Source organism: Clarias gariepinus, chromosome 6 (assembly GCF_024256425.1).
Source record: "Clarias gariepinus isolate MV-2021 ecotype Netherlands chromosome 6, CGAR_prim_01v2, whole genome shotgun sequence".
Taxonomy (NCBI): Eukaryota; Metazoa; Chordata; class Actinopteri; order Siluriformes; family Clariidae; genus Clarias; species Clarias gariepinus.
The window spans coordinates 27,718,901-27,737,767 of record NC_071105.1 but is presented as its reverse complement, the minus strand read 5'-3'; the positions used below and the strand labels follow the sequence as shown (position 1 = coordinate 27,737,767).

General features: G+C 35.1%; 2 protein-coding genes across 3 annotated transcripts; both read left to right on the top strand.

The window, feature by feature from the left end:
• Window positions 1-3,408: 3,408 nt before the first annotated feature.
• LOC128526708 (odorant receptor 131-2-like) lies at window positions 3,409-4,344 on the top strand. The gene has a single exon (XM_053498842.1). The coding sequence runs from the start codon at window positions 3,409-3,411 to the stop codon at window positions 4,342-4,344; it is 936 nt and encodes a 311-aa protein (XP_053354817.1).
• Window positions 4,345-5,727: 1,383 nt separating this feature from the next.
• Window positions 5,728-11,100, top strand: si:dkey-43k4.5 (potassium voltage-gated channel subfamily S member 2). Of its 2 annotated transcripts, none has more exons than XM_053499240.1 (3): window positions 5,728-5,806; window positions 8,691-9,667; window positions 10,267-11,100. In XM_053499240.1, exons 2-3 carry the CDS (start codon window positions 8,702-8,704, stop codon window positions 10,783-10,785), a joined length of 1,485 nt encoding a protein of 494 aa, XP_053355215.1. In that variant the 5' UTR covers window positions 5,728-5,806; window positions 8,691-8,701; the 3' UTR covers window positions 10,786-11,100. The 2 variants fall into 2 exon arrangements, with proteins under 2 accessions (XP_053355215.1, XP_053355216.1); XM_053499241.1 differs by having other exon boundaries at window positions 5,804-5,819.
• Window positions 11,101-18,867: the final 7,767 nt, after the last annotated feature.

Genomic DNA, 18,867 nt, shown 5'->3' with positions numbered 1-18,867 from the left:
TGGAAAGTAAAAGGCAAAACAGAAAAGCTTCCTAAATATTGAGCATTAGTTATCTAAAACTATATTACACAACTTTCACAATTCTAAATGATTCTGGTAAGACCAGGAAAAAACAATAACCCACTGGCTTCCTCAGATTCTTGTATGACAACTCAAAAATGGTGAATCATATACATAAAGACTGCACCAGAAAAAGGATCACAGATTACATGACTTGACACTCCAACTGAGGCCACTCTATAAACAAAGTTTTCATGAAAACTGTCACAAGAGAAAGAGTAAGCATTAAGAAGAACAAAACAAGACAATAGGGAAAAAAAAATAAAGAAACAAATGCAAGGCAGTAGTGATGTGCAGCTCACGCTTTTTTCTTACCTGCACCTGACCCAACAAGAAAGCCAACACAACTAATAAAAAAAAATTATAACATATTATACTTTAGGGAGAACATTAATATTTGTCTTCCATTCTCAGAAGATGGTGGTCAAAAAAAAAACAAAAAAAAACTGCAATATTTTAAAAAAAAATATATATATATAAATCACCAGAACTCACCTGACCTGTTGGTATGCTTGTGGCTGCTATGGGTTGCAGGTCTGCATGATACATCACTAGGTATACAAGATAGGCAGAAGCTGTTTTAATATGCACCATAACCTGCACTGAGAAAAAAAAAAAAAAAAGAAAAAAATTTTAGATTTGATTTTACTTTTTCCAGTATCCTGCCCACAACCCTGCCTCATCTATGTTTACTGGCTTTTGACAGTACACATTTGTGTTGGATTAATGACCACAATCCAACACAAATGTGTACAGTACACATTTGGGTTGGATTAATGACCACAATACACTACAGCTGGGGATGCACTACACAATTATACACAGGATCTGTATAGTATTTAAAATCATGCCGGGTCTGTTCTTGTCAGCACAAGTTATGACAATTGGCTTTTGTAGATGGTACATTTGGTACTATGAGTGTATGAGGGTTAAAGACTTGAATTTTGTGTCAGTTGAACAGACTGAGAACAGACTGCTCCCAACATGTGTTGGAGTATATCAAACACTTGATTTTTTCATAGCTGACTCTGGACACTTGCTCGCGTGATGTAAAGTGGTCACTGACCTGACCAGGGAATGTGTACATTCAAAAACCAATGAATACAGAGAAGGCAGGATCATGGGCTAAATAAACCTTTGTTGATTAGTTGTTGTTTTTTTTTTAAGTTGACTTTAAAGTTCCTTGTTTGTTATCTTTATCTGTGATAGGTGTTTATTAGTTAGCACTCTGACAGAGAAGATGTAGCATTAGAGGAGCACATATAGAATTTAAAGAGGGTTAGTAAGCACAAGAGCAGCATTATTTCTCATGGGGAAAGTCTGGTTTGTTCAGGTTTGCTGTCTTCAGTAAGTGCTGTGGTTACAGGAGCCTTCATATTGAGGCACGTGAAATTAGCTAGGCCTTTATGGCCCCCAGCGGCAGTAGTTAGGTGTATCCAGGGAGCCAGGGCACTGGACCTAGCAGTTAATCTTAAGGCGTTAGCTCAGCATTGGTTTACCAAGATAGGAGTAAATGCTGGAGCTAAAGATATGCACCTTTGTCCATCAAAAGTTAACTTTAAAGTAAAATTTTCTTTGTAGAGGTATTTACATTAGTGAAGGCAAAATGAAGTAGTATGTTCTGGCCCCAGACCAATGCGAGGTGGCTACATAGCTTACAGCAGGTTATGGTTGCTGAACCACTGGATGTCCAAGTGGTGCAATGTGGTATTTATAAATAATTGGAGTACCTTTAAGGCCAAAGCTGCCCAGTTAGGGCAGGATGTCATCCATTCCACTTGGGAAGGCGTTGTTCTAATTTCTTGCAGTATAGTCTCAGAACAGGCCTAGTTAATTGTTGACTATCCAGAACCCAGGCCAGGTAGCAGACAAAGGCTAAAACAATCATCTGATTGCTGCACAGAGTTAATACTTCCACCAGACTGAGACTGTGTTATTTCGACACAGTCTCAGTCTAGTGGAAAGCAAAATGCTTAGCAAAATGTGGAACGATTCAGAAGGTCAGTTTTAGTAATCTAATCAATATTAAATTTAACCACACTGAATGTTAAGCAGCTCTAATCTAAAGTTAGGACTGTTAAATATTAGATCTCTCACATCTAAAGACTTATTGTTAAAGTTTACATACTGTTTTTAAATGATACAAGAATTAAAATATGTAGATTTAAATGAAGCTAGTGCTCCTGCAAAACAGCAAGAACAGTCAGTTGTTATTTTAATACATGAAGTTCAGCTGTTCTGGGATAGTTCTTGCAAGAAAAGTATTGTCAAGTGTGTTCGCAAAACCCATCACTCACCATGATGAAAGTGGCTCTCATGAAGACAATCAAATAGAAGCAAGATCACATATCAGAGGAGAAGTTCATTTAGAGTTACCAGGCTCAAAAATAATAAGAAACATGTTTTTCATGTCAGCAAATCAGCCTAACCCTAGTTGTTGGACAGCCAAGATCAACAGTTGAAATAGGGGAAAGTGTGGTTTCTTTTTTATTTAAAAATACAGCTACACTCGCCAAATGACTGGACACCCCACACCATGCTAATACTTTGACTCAAGTGAATATAATTTTAACAGGGCAATTAAAAAATCTGAAAAAAATATGTTTTAGAAAAACATTTTTAAAGATGTTTTAGAAAAGATTTAGGAAAAAAAACATAAATGGTCTTGCCTCTCTGCCAATTAACATTGTGTATTTGTAGTGTTAAACCACTATAGATGAAAACAATAAATTCAATCCATAAAACATGCATTAAATAAATCAAACAAACAAGTAAACAATCATCTGAAAAGAAAGAATGAATAAAATAATAATTTAGTTAATCAACTTTTAAATTAATTGGGACTGTCAAGGGAAGGGCTGACCATGATATTAATTGTCGTTACTATGCAAGACACAAGAGTATGAACTTCACAACACACAAGCGTATATAACCCAAAAGAATGTAAAAGTGGAAGTTCTGCATCTCAGTCACTCACACACTCTTTGTACTGTATCGCTTATCTTTTAAAAGGGTTGCGGGAGGCCTGGACTCTATCCCACGGGACTTGAGGCACAAGGTGAGGTATACCCTGGATGGGATATCAGTCCATCGCAGGGACTTTTGCGTGTGATTTTCTTCACGCAAGGCTACATCTAAACGGTTATATATAATCTTCATCTCTCACAAAAGAACTTATCAACTTACAGAATATAGCAACTTTAAATGTGTATGCCATAAGTTTTTAATTTGAAATCATTTAACTTAAATATTTCCTTGTTCTATAATTACAGCTTACTTGCATGCTGTATGCTCATTTGCTCATTTGAATAGCTTAACAAGACAGATTTAAACAAAAGAATAGTAAGAATGAACATGAGCCGAGATCCATTTGAAGATGCCTTCATTAAGAATTTTACATCGGTTGTACTAGGTGTCATTATAACTTACATCAATGGCATTTTTGTGCATGCCTTTTTTAAGACTCAGATTTTCTACACTGATCCAAGATATATTCTATACATTCATCTTGTCATCAATGACATAATGATGCTTTTCATTGCAGTTACTCTGCAAGTTATGTCTTACACCTTACCACTTGTTAATGTCACAGTTTGCTGTTTTCTGCTTCTGTTGGCCTCAACAACCTCAGGCAACACGCCACTGAATCTGGCTGGAATGGCCTTGGAACGATACATTGCAATCTGCAAACCACTCCATCACCCTCAGCTCTGCACAGTAAAAAGGACCTACTTCTGCATTGGTTTGATATGGCTGCTTACCACTGGGTCTGTGCTAACAGATATCATTATTTCCTTACTGTATCAACCCATCAGTTTTTTCTTGACATCAACTATGTGCTACCTCAAAAACATTTTTGGCTCCAATGAGCACCTCATCAAAACAATCTTTACACAGACAGTGCATTTGTCAATTGTCTGGATAACACTTATTTTCACTTACTTTAAGGTTCTGCAGGCAGCAAACGCTACAACTACTGACCAAGTCATGGCCAAAAAGGCTCGGAAAACTATTCTTCTCCATGGCATACAGCTTCTTCTCTGCATGCTTGCTTATGTCACACCAATTATAAACTATTTTTTCTTAGCATTGTTTCCTAAATATAAAAGTACATTTATGTTTATCACCTATATATTTTTTGACATATTTCCCAGACTACTAAGTCCTCTTATTTATGGAGTCCGTGATAAAAAAATGTTTAAATATGTTAGCACATATTTGCTATTTGGTAAATTTAGCACACTGGTTGGGCCAGCAGGCAAGGAACCAAAGCAAACCAAATAAGTTATTATCCTATAATGCATCTTACTGCTGAAATAACGACTAATTTGACCCATTAAGGTTAGATGTTGTTTGCAGTTACAGTAGGTGTAAAAGATAACACATTGAAAGTCTAGCTAATATTAGTGAGTTGAGTTTTGAGTTTATTTGCATATATGGAGCTAGATCAAAGTCTAATAGGGGGAATAAGCAAATTAATATTGATACAAAATATTTATTTTAATTTAATGTTTTTTTTTTTATTATGAAAAGGGGCTAATGTAATAGTACACTGACCAATACAAGCATTAGGCACGACCTAGTAAGTGTACATTTATAGTAGAATACATGCATATACAGTATGTGAATAGTATGTAATATATTTTTAACTACTTTTTATTACTTCTGTTATACATACAGGATAAACTGCAAAGTTCCGTCATTCATTTTAAAATCCAATTTAAAGATGTTAGTTAAATTAATATTTAATCAATGTATGCAAATAGATGACTTACTTTCTTCTTCTACTTACAGTAAAAATAATAATAATAGTAATTATAGTTATTATTAAGTTTAAATGTACATATTTATTAAAATGACAGTTTTTGTACAAACAGAATCAAATTCCAGCAATTGTGTGAAGCCTACAGTATATATTATTAAGTAAAGCCACTTGTTCTGGAAACGTAAGATGTAATAATTTGAAACTACATTTTGAAAATAAATAAATAAATAAATAAATACATAAAAATCCTTAAAAAATTATAATAATGGATCCGTTTTCCTGATGTTAAAAGATTCTGGTAACATAATCACTGCAGTTAGGCGATGTCCATTCGTAGTAGGAAAACTTGATTTCATTCATTCTCTCCACACCGAACTAATTCAATCAGCAAGAACAAGGATAGCCCTCTTTCAAGTTCTCCTATTTCATCGTTTAGGTTATAAAATACCTTTTTTTTTTTTTTACTTACTTTATACGAATGTCTGGAAGTATATAATTATATATTTCACATTACATCAGTCTATCATTGTAATATTTTATAGCCTATAGCAGTTACGTGATAGCCAACCACATTTGCGCTCTATGGTGTCATTAGCTCTAAATAGCTAATACTGACTGTCTGAGCTTTGAGTTATGAACTCCTCCGCGTGCATTGACGCTACATTTTCTACTTAAATCCAATAACACGACGTGGACTGACGCTGGGGTGCTACAGCAAATTCGCACGGCAGGATAAAAAAAAAAAGTGCCAGTATCACCGCTGCTCTGATACACGCGGTTGCACGAGGCACTCAACTGAGTGTACTAGTATGAATGAGGGCGTCGTTTGCGGCGAAAAATCCCACATCTGTAGAACACACACCTTTCAGACGAAGCAGAAGACCTCTATCGACGTAACTAATCAAGTACGGAAATTAATTCGAACCATCAGGGGAAAAAATGAAATGAAACGTACAGCAGGACGGGAGTGCAAATTCTGATGTGAGTTACTGCAGTTACTAATATTAATGTTGTTGTTGTTGTTGTTGTTATTATTATTATTATTATTGCTAATACTAATACTAATAATGATAGATACAAAATGAGAAATTGAAATGAATGAGAAAGATAGACAAAGAGAGAGAGAGATTGTCTTCTTTTTTTTTTTCCAGAGAGAACATGGTAGCCAAGTGCAACTCTCTTTAAATATAGATTAACTTCTGCCTTAAGTGCATAAAGTGCCTAGGAACTGTTCTCAAGAGAAGAGTGCACTCTGTAATATTTGTGCTCGGTAAACTATTATAAAAGTCTCTAACGATTTATTACCATTTAAAAGGAGAATGCCCAACCTGTATAGTTTTGGAGTGTGCATGCTTATTGTACATAACAGGTTAGAACACAGCGTGTGCTTATTTATGCTGTCAGTATATAGTCTAGTGATGACAAAACATTTAAACTCTTATTAAATACTGTATTACTGATACATGCAGCACACTACAGAAAAAAACTATAGTTCACAGGCATGCTAGTGCAAAACCAAAAACAAATACAGAAAGGTGAAAACGTCGCATTACATTCCGAGCTAGATTTAATTTCATGGCGCTGCCACTGCACCGGACTCTCTCTCTCTCTCTCTCTCCCCTGATTACATCAGTGCAAAGCAGGTACAATTTTTGCAACTTTGAAAAGGCTTAAGATTGATTTGACACGCAAATATAATAACTTAAAAACTCAATATAAACATTATTATTCTTGCCTATTATTATTATTATTATTATTATTATTTCAAGCAGATTCAAGTTAAAAGGCAAAGTAACATAGTGGTTGGCTGTGCTTTTCACTACTGTAAAAACTAAAAGAAACATATTGCATGGAAGACTGGGGTTTTAGTCCACTGCACTTGGGTTTTGCCAACAAAGAAAGATTAAACTGAAGAGAGTAACACTAATCTTGTTCATTAATTGATTTACACTTTTGTTTAATTAAAGTAACGGATAACTTAAACCTTTCAGTTGAGGTGGTTTAAATTTCAACATTAGCAGCATATACATAAAGCATTGAATAAAAAAAACAATTAATGCTTGTTTTTCAAGGAAGACAACACCAAAAACGATTAAACTAAAAAGTCACATTTATAACTTTAAATTAAGTTTAATCTGATTATTGTCCCCTTCAAAACTAATGGAACAGCAAAGACATTTTTATTTGTTTGTCTTTTAAATACACTGAGGACCAGAGTTCTGGAATCAGGATTACACTAACGCTATGTTGACTATACAAGTGACGCCCATGCACTGAGACTGAGCATGGGAGATGATTACCAACAATCGCACAGTGCGAGAAAGAGAAGAACCATTGTCTCAGTTGTAATCACGTGATGCTCGATCGTTTATCAAGTTAAAATTGATTTTTAAAATGTTTTTCATCTTGCAAAACGCTTGCAGACCAAGTTACTTGCAATCCAAGGTTCCACTGCATATAAGCTGGCATCTATCCATTAATGTGACGATATGAGGGTGTTATCATATCATTAACACCTCAGTAATAGCTTGTGATAGTCAATAGTGTCATTGTTATTTCGCGTAATGTCAGTATCAACGGTTTGATTTTGTTATCATTTATTTAGCACTCGGTATAACATAGTTAAATTACTTCCGGCTTGTTATTGATACATTATCATGTCACAAGCACTTTGTTATTTCCTCATGTCAAAATTCAATGTAGAATCGTTTTCATGTAGTAACAAATTTTTCGGATTGGTACCAACAGCAACGACTTTGGAGCTGATTTCCAATTGGGCATCGGGAGAGGTCAGTAACAAATTCGGCTAAGTGGAATGGGGGTAGTAGAGTGTGTGACTTTTTTTGGCCAGTTATAAATACACCTCTGTAATGTTGAGTGCCTCAGTTAATAACAATAAGTGAAGAAACATTCAAAAGTGTTACCTTTTCTTTTTTTTTTTAGGAAAAAGCATAACTTACTCAAACTAAGGTATTCCAAAGCACTCAAACTGTCATCCTTATCTCCCTAGTGCTGTTGGTTCTTATCAATAAGGTGGTAGGGGTATTTGCATTGCTAGGCAAAGTGCGAAGGGCAAATTAAGATAGCGGAAAAGTGTGTGTTTGTATGTCTAATTCTGGTCAGCCAGCAATAATAGAAGTTGTTTTTTTTAAATATTCGGGAACATACAGAATTTTTTATGAATACTAAATAAAAATTCTGTTGAAAAAATAATAACTTTTCTTTTTAAAAAAATCTCTTTTTTGCTTCTTTTTGGTTTTAATGTTTTATAAAATCATGTGGTTGCACCACAGGGAAGGTGCATTGCAGGTTGTGAATCTGGTTTATTCATTTTCTAAATTTTCAAGTAAACAATGTTACCTGTTGTCTTAACAACTTCTATTGTGAAAAGTTGGGGGATCAAAATGATAATAATTAATTAAAAACTTATCTAGTTGGAGTTTTTACAATGTATGTTAATTTACTTTAAGCCTATTTCTATACTTATTTAAGTATCTCTAAGTGAAGGCTGATTTTCTGATCGCCCTTTCTCATAATCGTTTATATATTTCAAACCTAAATGTCTTTGGTGTATAGCAACACAAAAGAATTGGCTTTATTTTTTCCATACTTTCAGTTGAGAGGTATTGTCCTATTGACAACATGAAAAATAATACAATAATTTATATTTACTTTAAAATAAGAAAAACTGTGCTGCTGTAATTAGCTAGATGCTCTTAATTAAGTAATAATTTAAAAATATATATTTTTAAAAGTCTCCAAAAATGTAAGCAAGTAAACTACACAACACAATATCACACATTACTGTAGATTGTATCAGTATTAAGCATTGTATTCAAACAAGTTGCTGTTTATGCCTTTACAGACAAATACAATATGATGAACAAAAACATTCCCGGATGTGATCCAAATCCAGAGGAATACCTGGTTAACATCAACGTGGGTGGTCTAAAGCACAGTTTCTCTTCTAGCACTCTACTGAGGTTTCCAGACACACGGTTGTGTCGCCTTCTGTCCTGTGACACTATAGATGCCATTTTACAGGTTTGCGATGATTATGACATTCAAGAACAGGAATTTTACTTTGACCGAAACCCTACTCTCTTTCCTTATGTCTTCCATTTCTATCAAACTGGAAAACTGCACATTATGGAGGAGCTGTGCATTTTCTCCTTTTGCCAGGAGATTGAGTACTGGGGCATAAATGAGTTCTTCTTGGATAATTGCTGTAGTTACCTCTACCATGATCGCAGGTTAGAGAACCATCACAAATCCTGGGATGAGGAAAGTGATGTAAGCAGTGTGGACACTTCTGTGGATGAGATATCTGATCTTAACAAGGACATCCAACATTTTCAGGACATGCGCTTTGGTAATGTACGTAAGTGCCTGTGGTTGACATTGGAAAATCCAGGATATTCCATTCCAAGCAAGCTCTTCAGTTTGGTTTCCATCATTGTTGTAGTAACATCAATTGCCACCATGTGCATTAACAGTATTCCAGAGTACCAAAGTTTTGATGAAAATGGTCAGCTAATTGAAGACCCAATCATGCAAGCTTTGGAGATTTTTTGTATCTGCTGGTTCACATTTGAAGTAGTAACCCGCATGCTCCTTGCACCAAACCGCCGGAAGTTTTTCCTTCATCCTCTAAATGTGATTGACATTGTTTCAGTAGTGCCTATCTACATCACCCTGATTTTTGATCTGCTTGCTGGTAGTGAATCAGAGCTGGAAAACATTGGGAAAATAGTTCAGGTTCTCAGGCTCATGAGGATCTTCAGGGTGCTGAAATTGGCCAGACACTCAACAGGCCTGAGATCATTAGGTGCTACATTGCGGGTAAGCTAATTTTGCTTGTGAATTACAGTCATCTTTCTAAACACAAAATTAAATATCATAATTTTTAAAAAAGTCTTGACATATCCAAATTCTATTATTACATTTCATATTCCATTCTGCATTGAGTTTTTAGCTGGTCACAGGTCATTCCATAGAGTAAACTTACCTCTGTCGACCTATATTCTGTACACTTGCTTATTAGACAAACTTACCTGCAGTTGAGTTATGTTGTACAATTTATTTTTAAAAATAACATCCATTTTTATACAAAAAGTAGTCACTTATTTTCACAAGAATATTTCAAGTATTTTCAACAAAGCACTTCTTTTGGCTAGATATGACATTGAGGTTTTTTATATAAATCTGCACTGTCTATTGTTATTTGAAATACAAAACTTGTTATAAATACTGTAAGTTTGTTTAGTAGATGCATTGCCTCAGTGACACTCCAAATAATTTATGTGCTTGAAATCATTTACCGTTCACAGCCCAAGATTTTAGCCACTGAAGGTCTATTTAATAGTGATGTTCCTGATTTAATAACATATATACATGTCATACAGCTCACCTTATTTCCTGCTTCATGGCTATCCTTTTAGCACAGTTACAGAGAGGTGGGAATCCTTCTACTGTACCTGGCTGTAGGTGTATCTGTCTTCTCTGGTGTGGCTTACACTGCAGAGTATGAGGAGGATGTCGGTCTGGACACAATCCCCGCTTGCTGGTGGTGGGGTACAGTAAGCATGACCACTGTTGGCTATGGGGATGTTGTGCCTGTCACAGTGCCTGGAAAGTTAGCAGCTTCTGGATGTATCTTGGGTGGCACATTAGTAGTGGCTTTACCCATTACTATCATCTTCAACAAGTTCTCACATTTTTACCGCAAACAGAAGGCTCTGGAGGCTTCGGTGAGAAACAACAACAAGAAGGGACAAGAACGTGAGAAGGATGAAGGATATGAAGGTGATAGCCAGTGTCTGGAGGATGATGATGAACAAGAAGAAAAAATAAATGAAATAAATGAAGGAGGTGTAGTAAATTACAGTTATGTACATAATCTGCTTTCAGGTTCTTCTACACAGTATGAGATGAGTGATTCCTTTATAAGAGGAAAATGACATTTCCATTACCTCCCATAGTACTAAAAACCTGGACAGCATACAATACTATTCAGACTGTTAATCATACTGTATATGAACATATAATTATCCTTAAATAAATTTGTACAGTATGCATATGCCAGGTGGCATGGTGGCATAGTGGTTAGCACTGTGGCCTTGTACCTACAGGGTTGAGATTCCTGCTTTAGGTCTGGTGGCATGGAGTTTGCATGTTCGCCCTGCTTTGTGGGCTTTATCCAGTGTCCAAACACATGCAGAGTATGCATTTCCAAATTTTCTGTTTCGTGTGTGCGCCCTAAAATGGATTGACACTCTGGATAGAGTGTCAATCCATTGTAGGGCACACACACTCCCTAGGATAGGATCCAGGCTTCCCGTGATCTCGTATTCCATAATCTCATATTACTGGAATTTATCTAAAAAAATTGGTGCAATGCAAACATTTTAATTTTTAATTTATACTTTTGCCAGCTCTGTTACAAAAAGGGAAAGGGCTCTGTTAGGAAACAGGGATACTTAAAAGAAGGTAGTCCAGTATCAAATATTTTGCCTAAATACTTTTTCAAGTTATAGGACAAGATGGTATGGCCATGATGGGATGGCCGCGTCCATATACTGTAGGCTAATGTTGCTCAGACATTTTGGGACTCCTAACTATTTCCTCACAAAGGAGCTGACCATTCTTTCCATCTTTTCGACTGCTGTGATAGGGAAGTCAGTGACTGTCAAGGTCCCTGTTTAAATCCTGCTTAAGCTATTTGACCCGATTATGGTCTGTGAGACTTGCATCATAGTATCTTCCAAGGATTTTGATGAATTCTCTGACACAGTTGGTATTGGTTTGCTGTCAATGAGAAACCTTAGATCTAACATATTTCCTGATTATAGATTTTGATGGCTTGATCTTCGTTCTAGCCCAGGTAATGTTTTCATTAAGTTTCTCCAGCAAGCGTCTGGACCATGGCGCAGTTGTTATCAGTGTTGTTATATCATCCATGAAAGCCTTAATACGTGTCAACTAAGCTCTGGCCTTAAGTCATTTTCCACCAACTACCCATTTTGAAATTCTTATGATCACTTCCATTGCCATAGTGAAAGCTAGTGAAGCAGAATTACAGGTCATGAAAGTAGGCAGAACTGATAAAACTTGTGATGGGCTCCAGTATTTTGATGGAGTTAAAGGCCGATGGCTCCAGATGATGCTGTGGAGAACTGAGCCAAATGCATTTGCAAGGTCGAGGAAGACAACATGCAGATCCATCCTCACATCAACAGTGGTGTATAGATGCACTTACAAAAAAAAGAGTACACAACCCAAGATGCTTTGTTAGTAATATTCCCTGAAAATATTTACATTTAAATATTGTGTGGTGCAAATTACAGTGGAACCTTGTATTATGAGCATAATTCGTGCCGGAAGCAGAATTTAAGAGCACTCGCAAACCAAATCAAATTTTTCCATTAAAGGTAATAGAAACTCTAATTATTTGTTTCACAGCCCGCAAAAATATTGTGTGGTGTACATTACAGTGGAACCTTGGATTATGAGCATAATTCGTTTTGAAAGCGGAATTTCAAAACACTCTTAAACCAAATAAAATTTTTCCATAAAAAATAATAGAAACTCAAATTATTTGTTCCACAGCCCCCAAAAATAAAAATAATAAACACAAAATATAAAGTAAAAATAAAACAAATATATATATATATATATATCTGTAAAAATAAAAATACTGTACCTGTAAAAATACATCCGGACAGATAAGTGTTTCCGTTTGTGCGCGCAGGCACTGTGTATGTGTGTGTGTGAATCTAAAGTAAGGGGCCCCTGCCCCTCATCCCCTTCTCGTCTTACACAGTTACCCTTCCTCCACTCTTTTCACACACGCACGCACACAACGGAAATACCGTTTTATCTTAAAAATAAACAAGAAATCTCGCTAATGACACTCGATTGAGTGACACACTAACGGAATCACTGGTGTAAATTTAAAATTAAAACAAATTAACATGCACTTTACCTTTGAAAAGAATCGCGACAGAGCAGTGGTTCGGTTCAAAATAAAATATATTTTATGCACACACGCATATTGGTCTAGGTCATAGTGTTATAGTAAACAGTACACTCATGCACAGATGTTGATTATACCAGTAAAAGATGTGTACTAAGACCCAGCAGGGGAAATAATTACCCAGAATTCCACAGCGCAAGAGAGAGAAAAACTGTTGGCTCAGTTGTGATCACGTGACACTCGGCATCAAAACAAGGAGCGCATGCCTGAGGCATGATACTCGGTACCCGTAAACCAAGACTTTTATTACAAATCTTTGCTTGTCTGGCAAAACACTCGCAAACTGCATTACTCGCAATCCGAAGGTTTCGCTGAATTTCATGCAAGTTTCTTATGTTTTGAGGAATTTGTGGAACCTATATATATATAGAAAAAAATATGGAAAACTTTTTTTTTCTCTTTTTTGTTTTATATTGCACTTTTAAGCAATTGATCTAGTTATTTGACCAAAAAAATTTCTAAAGTTGTGTTTAACTGCCTGTACTTTAAATATAAGTAATTTAGTTGCACATTACTTCAGTATTAAAATTAAAAAATGTAAACAATTTAGAAATATTTATAAATTTATTAATGCTTTTTTTTTTTTACTATGCCATTATTTATTTGACATAAATAAAGAAATGTGGGCAGTATTAAGTTTAGTGAAAACTGGGTCTTGCAGCAGGAAATTGATCCAGGAAATCGGTTGAGATAATGTCAAGAGTGTGCAAAGCTGTCTTAAAAGATAATTGTGGCTACTTTTAATAATTTAAAATATACAACATTTTGGTTTGTTTACATTTTTTGCTTACTAACTTCTTTTGTGTTATTTTCTAATTTCTCCAGGATTATTTTACATTGTAGGTAAATAGTAAAAAATTGTGGTGGTACTGTAGGTGTGTCCAAACTTTATATTGGTAATGTATTGTTATTAATTTTTATTATTATTATTATTATTACTATATTATTTGCAGCAACATTAGAAGGTTAGTAAATCCTGAATGTTTAGGCAGTGATTATGCGTTTCATGCCCATAATTTGTCATGTTTTAGACGCTTTAGATATACTTTACTTACTACACATAGTCTTGGCTGCTTATTTTACTGACATACTAGCCTCATACTTTATCTATTCATTGATTTTGCAATGTAGAAAGTATAAAGAAACATGAATTGTTCGTGTGCTAATGTTGCCTGGTTACAGAGCAGCAAGTGGAAAGACACAGATGGGTGGAAATGGTATACACACTAAAAGATCACCTTACATGCAAAAATAAATAATGGTGTATAATAAAATACCTTGACAAAACACTAGCCACAAGCTGGCCTAGCCGCGATAGGTTTAAAAAAGGTGTATTCAACTATATTTAAAATGTTCTGGCATCTGGCAAGTCTACAGGGTGGAGAATGTTGAGAGGAATAATGCACTGTTTTGACAGACTACTGGCAGCCAAGAGATATCCTTGAAAACTGGTGTGGTTTAACATGTATGTATGCATATATATGTATGTATGTATGTATGTATGTATATATGTATGTATGTATGTATGTATTAGATTTAATCTGTTTCATAACAGTTGCTAACTTATAAAATGCTTCTTATGTTATAACACAATGCATTTTAAAAGTGACATTAAAATTAACATGTAACAGTGCAGTTACATTTAACTAGAAATAAAATGTAACTGCACTGTAAATTTCTAGACTATGCTACTGTAAACTGCCTTGTATTATGCTCTATGCAACATGAATATTTCAGGACAAAAACTTAATTTAATATATGCATACCTAAATTAAGCAATATTCTAGAGAATATATGTCTGTAAAATCTATCAAATTAAAAAGTCTTTAAAAATTATAAAGATAATGTTATCTCTGTTTCTGAATATTAGTTAGCAAAATAACTTTTATTGTGCATGCTTTAATTTAAATTACTCATTCTCATAAGGACACTGGGCAAAACATTAAATTAATAAGGTGATGCATTAAATAACTTGATAGATTTTCTTTCTTTCTTTCTTTCTTTCTTTCTTTCTTTCTTTCTTTCTTTCTTTATTGTGCTATACATATAATACAGAAAATTGTGTGCCTAAAAGCTACTTCTGAAGTTTATGCAAAATGGAAGTGACCAATCTTGCTTCCCTAAAAATTTCACTTTTGGAGAGATTAGTTTATATGTGCCCCCAAAATGGCCATTTTTCAGCTTTATGCTCTCTCACTTTGAACAATAATAACTTAAAATGTAAATGATTTATGTTTCTTTTTATTTTCTTTTTCTTTTTTATTTCTTTTATATTTCTTAAGTATTTATACTAAAACTGATGTAAGCTTCTAAAAGCATATGACCTGTAAAAATTGTTGCTTAAAAATGTTTTTTTGTAAATGCTTAAAAGGGAAAAAATGTACTGTCCATTAACATGTCAAATTCATGTTGCAATATCTTAACAATTTAGCATTTCAGAATAATACACTTTTTCAGGTTTATGTCTTTTATGTGAAATTTACATTGGCCAAGTTTCATCTCAATGATATTTAAATTGAAAGATTTAAAACAAAAATGTTACAGACACTAATATTTAGCTAATATATGCATACTAGACTGTCACATAATTCCAGTACTGTAGTTCCGAATTCTAAATTTGGATTAAAATAGTCACAGAAGATTCATTTTTGGTCATTTGCTCAGAAAGTTTGGGAACTCCTGGTATAGACAGTAAAAGAAATGCAATATTAAAGTACTTGTACTGATGGCTTGGTAGAATCTTATTACTGTGCACTGAAATAACTTGACCTTGGTTTTGCTTGCTGCAACACATTAGTATCAGTCTGTCACTGAAGGTGGCTCTTTGTATGGATAAATCTTTAATATCATGGCATATGGTTATATTGTGAATAAGTGGGATAAAGGCTTGTTCTATGTAAACAGACGCCCAAAACATATAGGCTAATATTTTTTATTATTAGTATTATTTCATTTCAAGTAATGCTTGCAGTAATATAGCTTGATATTACTACTCCTATTTAAAAAAAGAACAAAAACTAATATAACATACACACATAAAAATCCATAATTTGACTATTTATTCTTTGCTTTAACACAGCTCTATTTGTATCTGTGGTATTTCTTTAAAAATATCTCTCAGCATGACAAATATATCTTAATAACCTTACTCATACTTTCCTTTCTGTTGCACATCAATTCCATTATTACACATTGCTGCTGCTTTCGGTGTCAGCACAGGCTGATGCTTAATGGGTTGGGTATTATATTGCTGTTATCCCACCTAATATACCCCTCCAACACTTACAGCTCAAGTTACGGTAAGTTTATTTTAAAGGAAAGCACATTAATGGTAATACAAGCTTTGACCCCAGCACAGTCTTGCACTCTAGTGCATTTCTCCAGTCTCTTTATTCCTAGGTTGCTTACTTAGCCTGCAGATGGTTTTAAGAGTGTTATTTTTTCTATATAAATACTCGTTATTATATTTAATAATAGTATAAATAAAGATTTTTAAAAATAATTATAATTTATAATTGCATAAATTGTTTTGTTAAATTTGACATACATACAATGCATTTCTAAAGTAAAAATATAATGAAAATGTTTTTTGTTTTTGTTATTTGTCATATTTATTTATTTAAAAAGTGAATCTTTGATTAAATTCATTTTGTCAGATCAATGGCAACATCGGCAGCTACTGTAATGTCCTCAGTGCAACTCAGCATAAAGACTAGCAGCCAAGCACTACAACTTTGTCAAGGTCACCAGAATTCTAATGAAACACATGGTAAATCAGTCACACCATGTCATGAATAGAACCCCAGAATAGTCAGCCATGTGAAATATATGCCCCATTAAATAGCACCCAGAACTATACCAAGCCATTATTCCCATTAATGCTATTTTGTGTATGATTCTGTTTCAGGGTTCAGTCTAGCCCAGTTCAGCTTTTGATAAAACAACAATCTCTTCTTTTAAATCACAACATGGAAAACTCATGTTTAATTTGTCTCCTGTGATTGTGATTTAATAAATGCATTTCACCTGCATCTCCTCGACATAATTTCCTAATAGATCAATGGCACTAAAACAGCTTGTTCAAATCAAGAGTGAAAATAAGGAATTTCAGGCATGTTAGACTGTATCTTAATTGGATCTTAAAGGGCATTTCTGCTGGAACATTAACAGGCATTTTTGTAGACCTCTGAGGCCTATGGTCAATTATTTTTTAATAATCTCATGGACGTTTTTGCAAAAAACAAGAACACAACCCTTTTTGTTTTTGTCACAGGCTGCAGAAGTGATGAAAGAAGGGAGAATCAAACAAGCAGGGCTTAATGGATAGTATAGAACAGCATTTACAGATCTGATTGGTAGTGAATGTATTACATTTTGAATCATTCCAATTGATTGAATGATGAATTGTGAGCATAATTCATTCCGGAAGCATGCTCATATATCAAAACCCTCGTAATTTTCCCATAAGAAATAATGAAAACTCAGATTATTCGTTCCACAACCCAAAAAAATAAATACATTAAAATAAATAATACAAAATCTAAAGTAAAAATAAAACAAGTTTTGAAAAAAGTAAAAATAAATCCAGATAGACAAGTGTTTCTGTTAGTGTTTTTGTATTTATGTATGTGTGTGTGTTTGAGGAGAGGAGTAAGGAGAGGAGGAATGAGACCATCCCCTCTCCCTCCTCTCGTCTTACACAGTAACCCTTCTTCCTCTCTTATATGAGATGGGGAAGGGCTACTGTGTGGGACGATCTACACACACACACACTAAAGGAAACACTGCTTAATTGGTAAACTTTACAAGAAACTTCTCCAATGACACACTAACAGAATCACTGCTGTAAAGTCAAAATAAAACAAATTAACCTGCACTTAACTTTGAAAAGAATCGCGACAGTAGTGTTTCAATTAGAGTGTGTGGGTGTGTAAGAAGGCAAGAGGAGGAGTGGAGGGACACAATGTCTAATGACGTGTGCGCGCACACACACACACACACTGAATCAGTGCAGGCTGACAAAAAGAGAGAGAAAATTGACACTTTCTTATGACACTTGTTTTTGCTTTATGTGCACACACAAGGATGACTGTCACACACATACATACACACACATACGAACACAAAATAAAAGATGCTTTACACGCACACGCGTGGTCACAGTGTTACAGTAAAGTAAAGAAAGTAAATATGTGCACGGATGTTGATTATACGACTGAGAGACGAGCACTAAGAACGAGCAGGGGAGACGATTACCCACAATTCCACAGCGCGCACGAGAGAAAAACCATTGGCTCAGTTGTGATCACGTGACACATTGGTGTCAAAACAAGAAGCGCATGTGTGCTACATGATACTCCGTATTTCAGGGCAAAATTCATTAAAAAATTTTTGCTCATCTTGCGGAATGCACGCAAACCGGGTTACTTGCAATCCAAGGTTCCACTCTAATCGTTTAGTGGTTTTATTCCTGGTGCAGGTGTTGCATGATGCTACAAACCCCTCCACATCCTCTTTAAAGGTTGGCCACAAGAAGCGCTGTTGTATGAGAAAAAGTGTGCAAGTGCCTTTGGGTGGCATGCCAGTCTGAAACTAAAACCCCATTCTAGTACCAGAGAGTGTATTGGAGACTGGGATGAAGAGTTGGTCCAGTGGGAAGTTGCTCAAGGGGCCGTAAAACTTGATTTTCCACTTCTTGGGGAGCCATGGCCACAAGACAATGAGGTGGTAGAATGGCTTCAAGGGAGGGTAAATTTATTGGGGAGGTAACTGATGGGAAGGGGCATTAGGCTTGCCACTTTCGGAATGTGGGCAGTAAAAGAGCGTGAAGTTGAACCACAGGAAATTAATAACCAACGACCCTGACGTGGCATGGGACTTCTGAGAAAACCTTTATGGTTTGTAAGGTCCCCCACAATCCCAGATTAACCAGGAGCCCTTACAGTTAAGTGGACAGGGCCATAGGAGATAGCTGGACAGGCCACAGTTGTCCCACTGTCATCAGCAT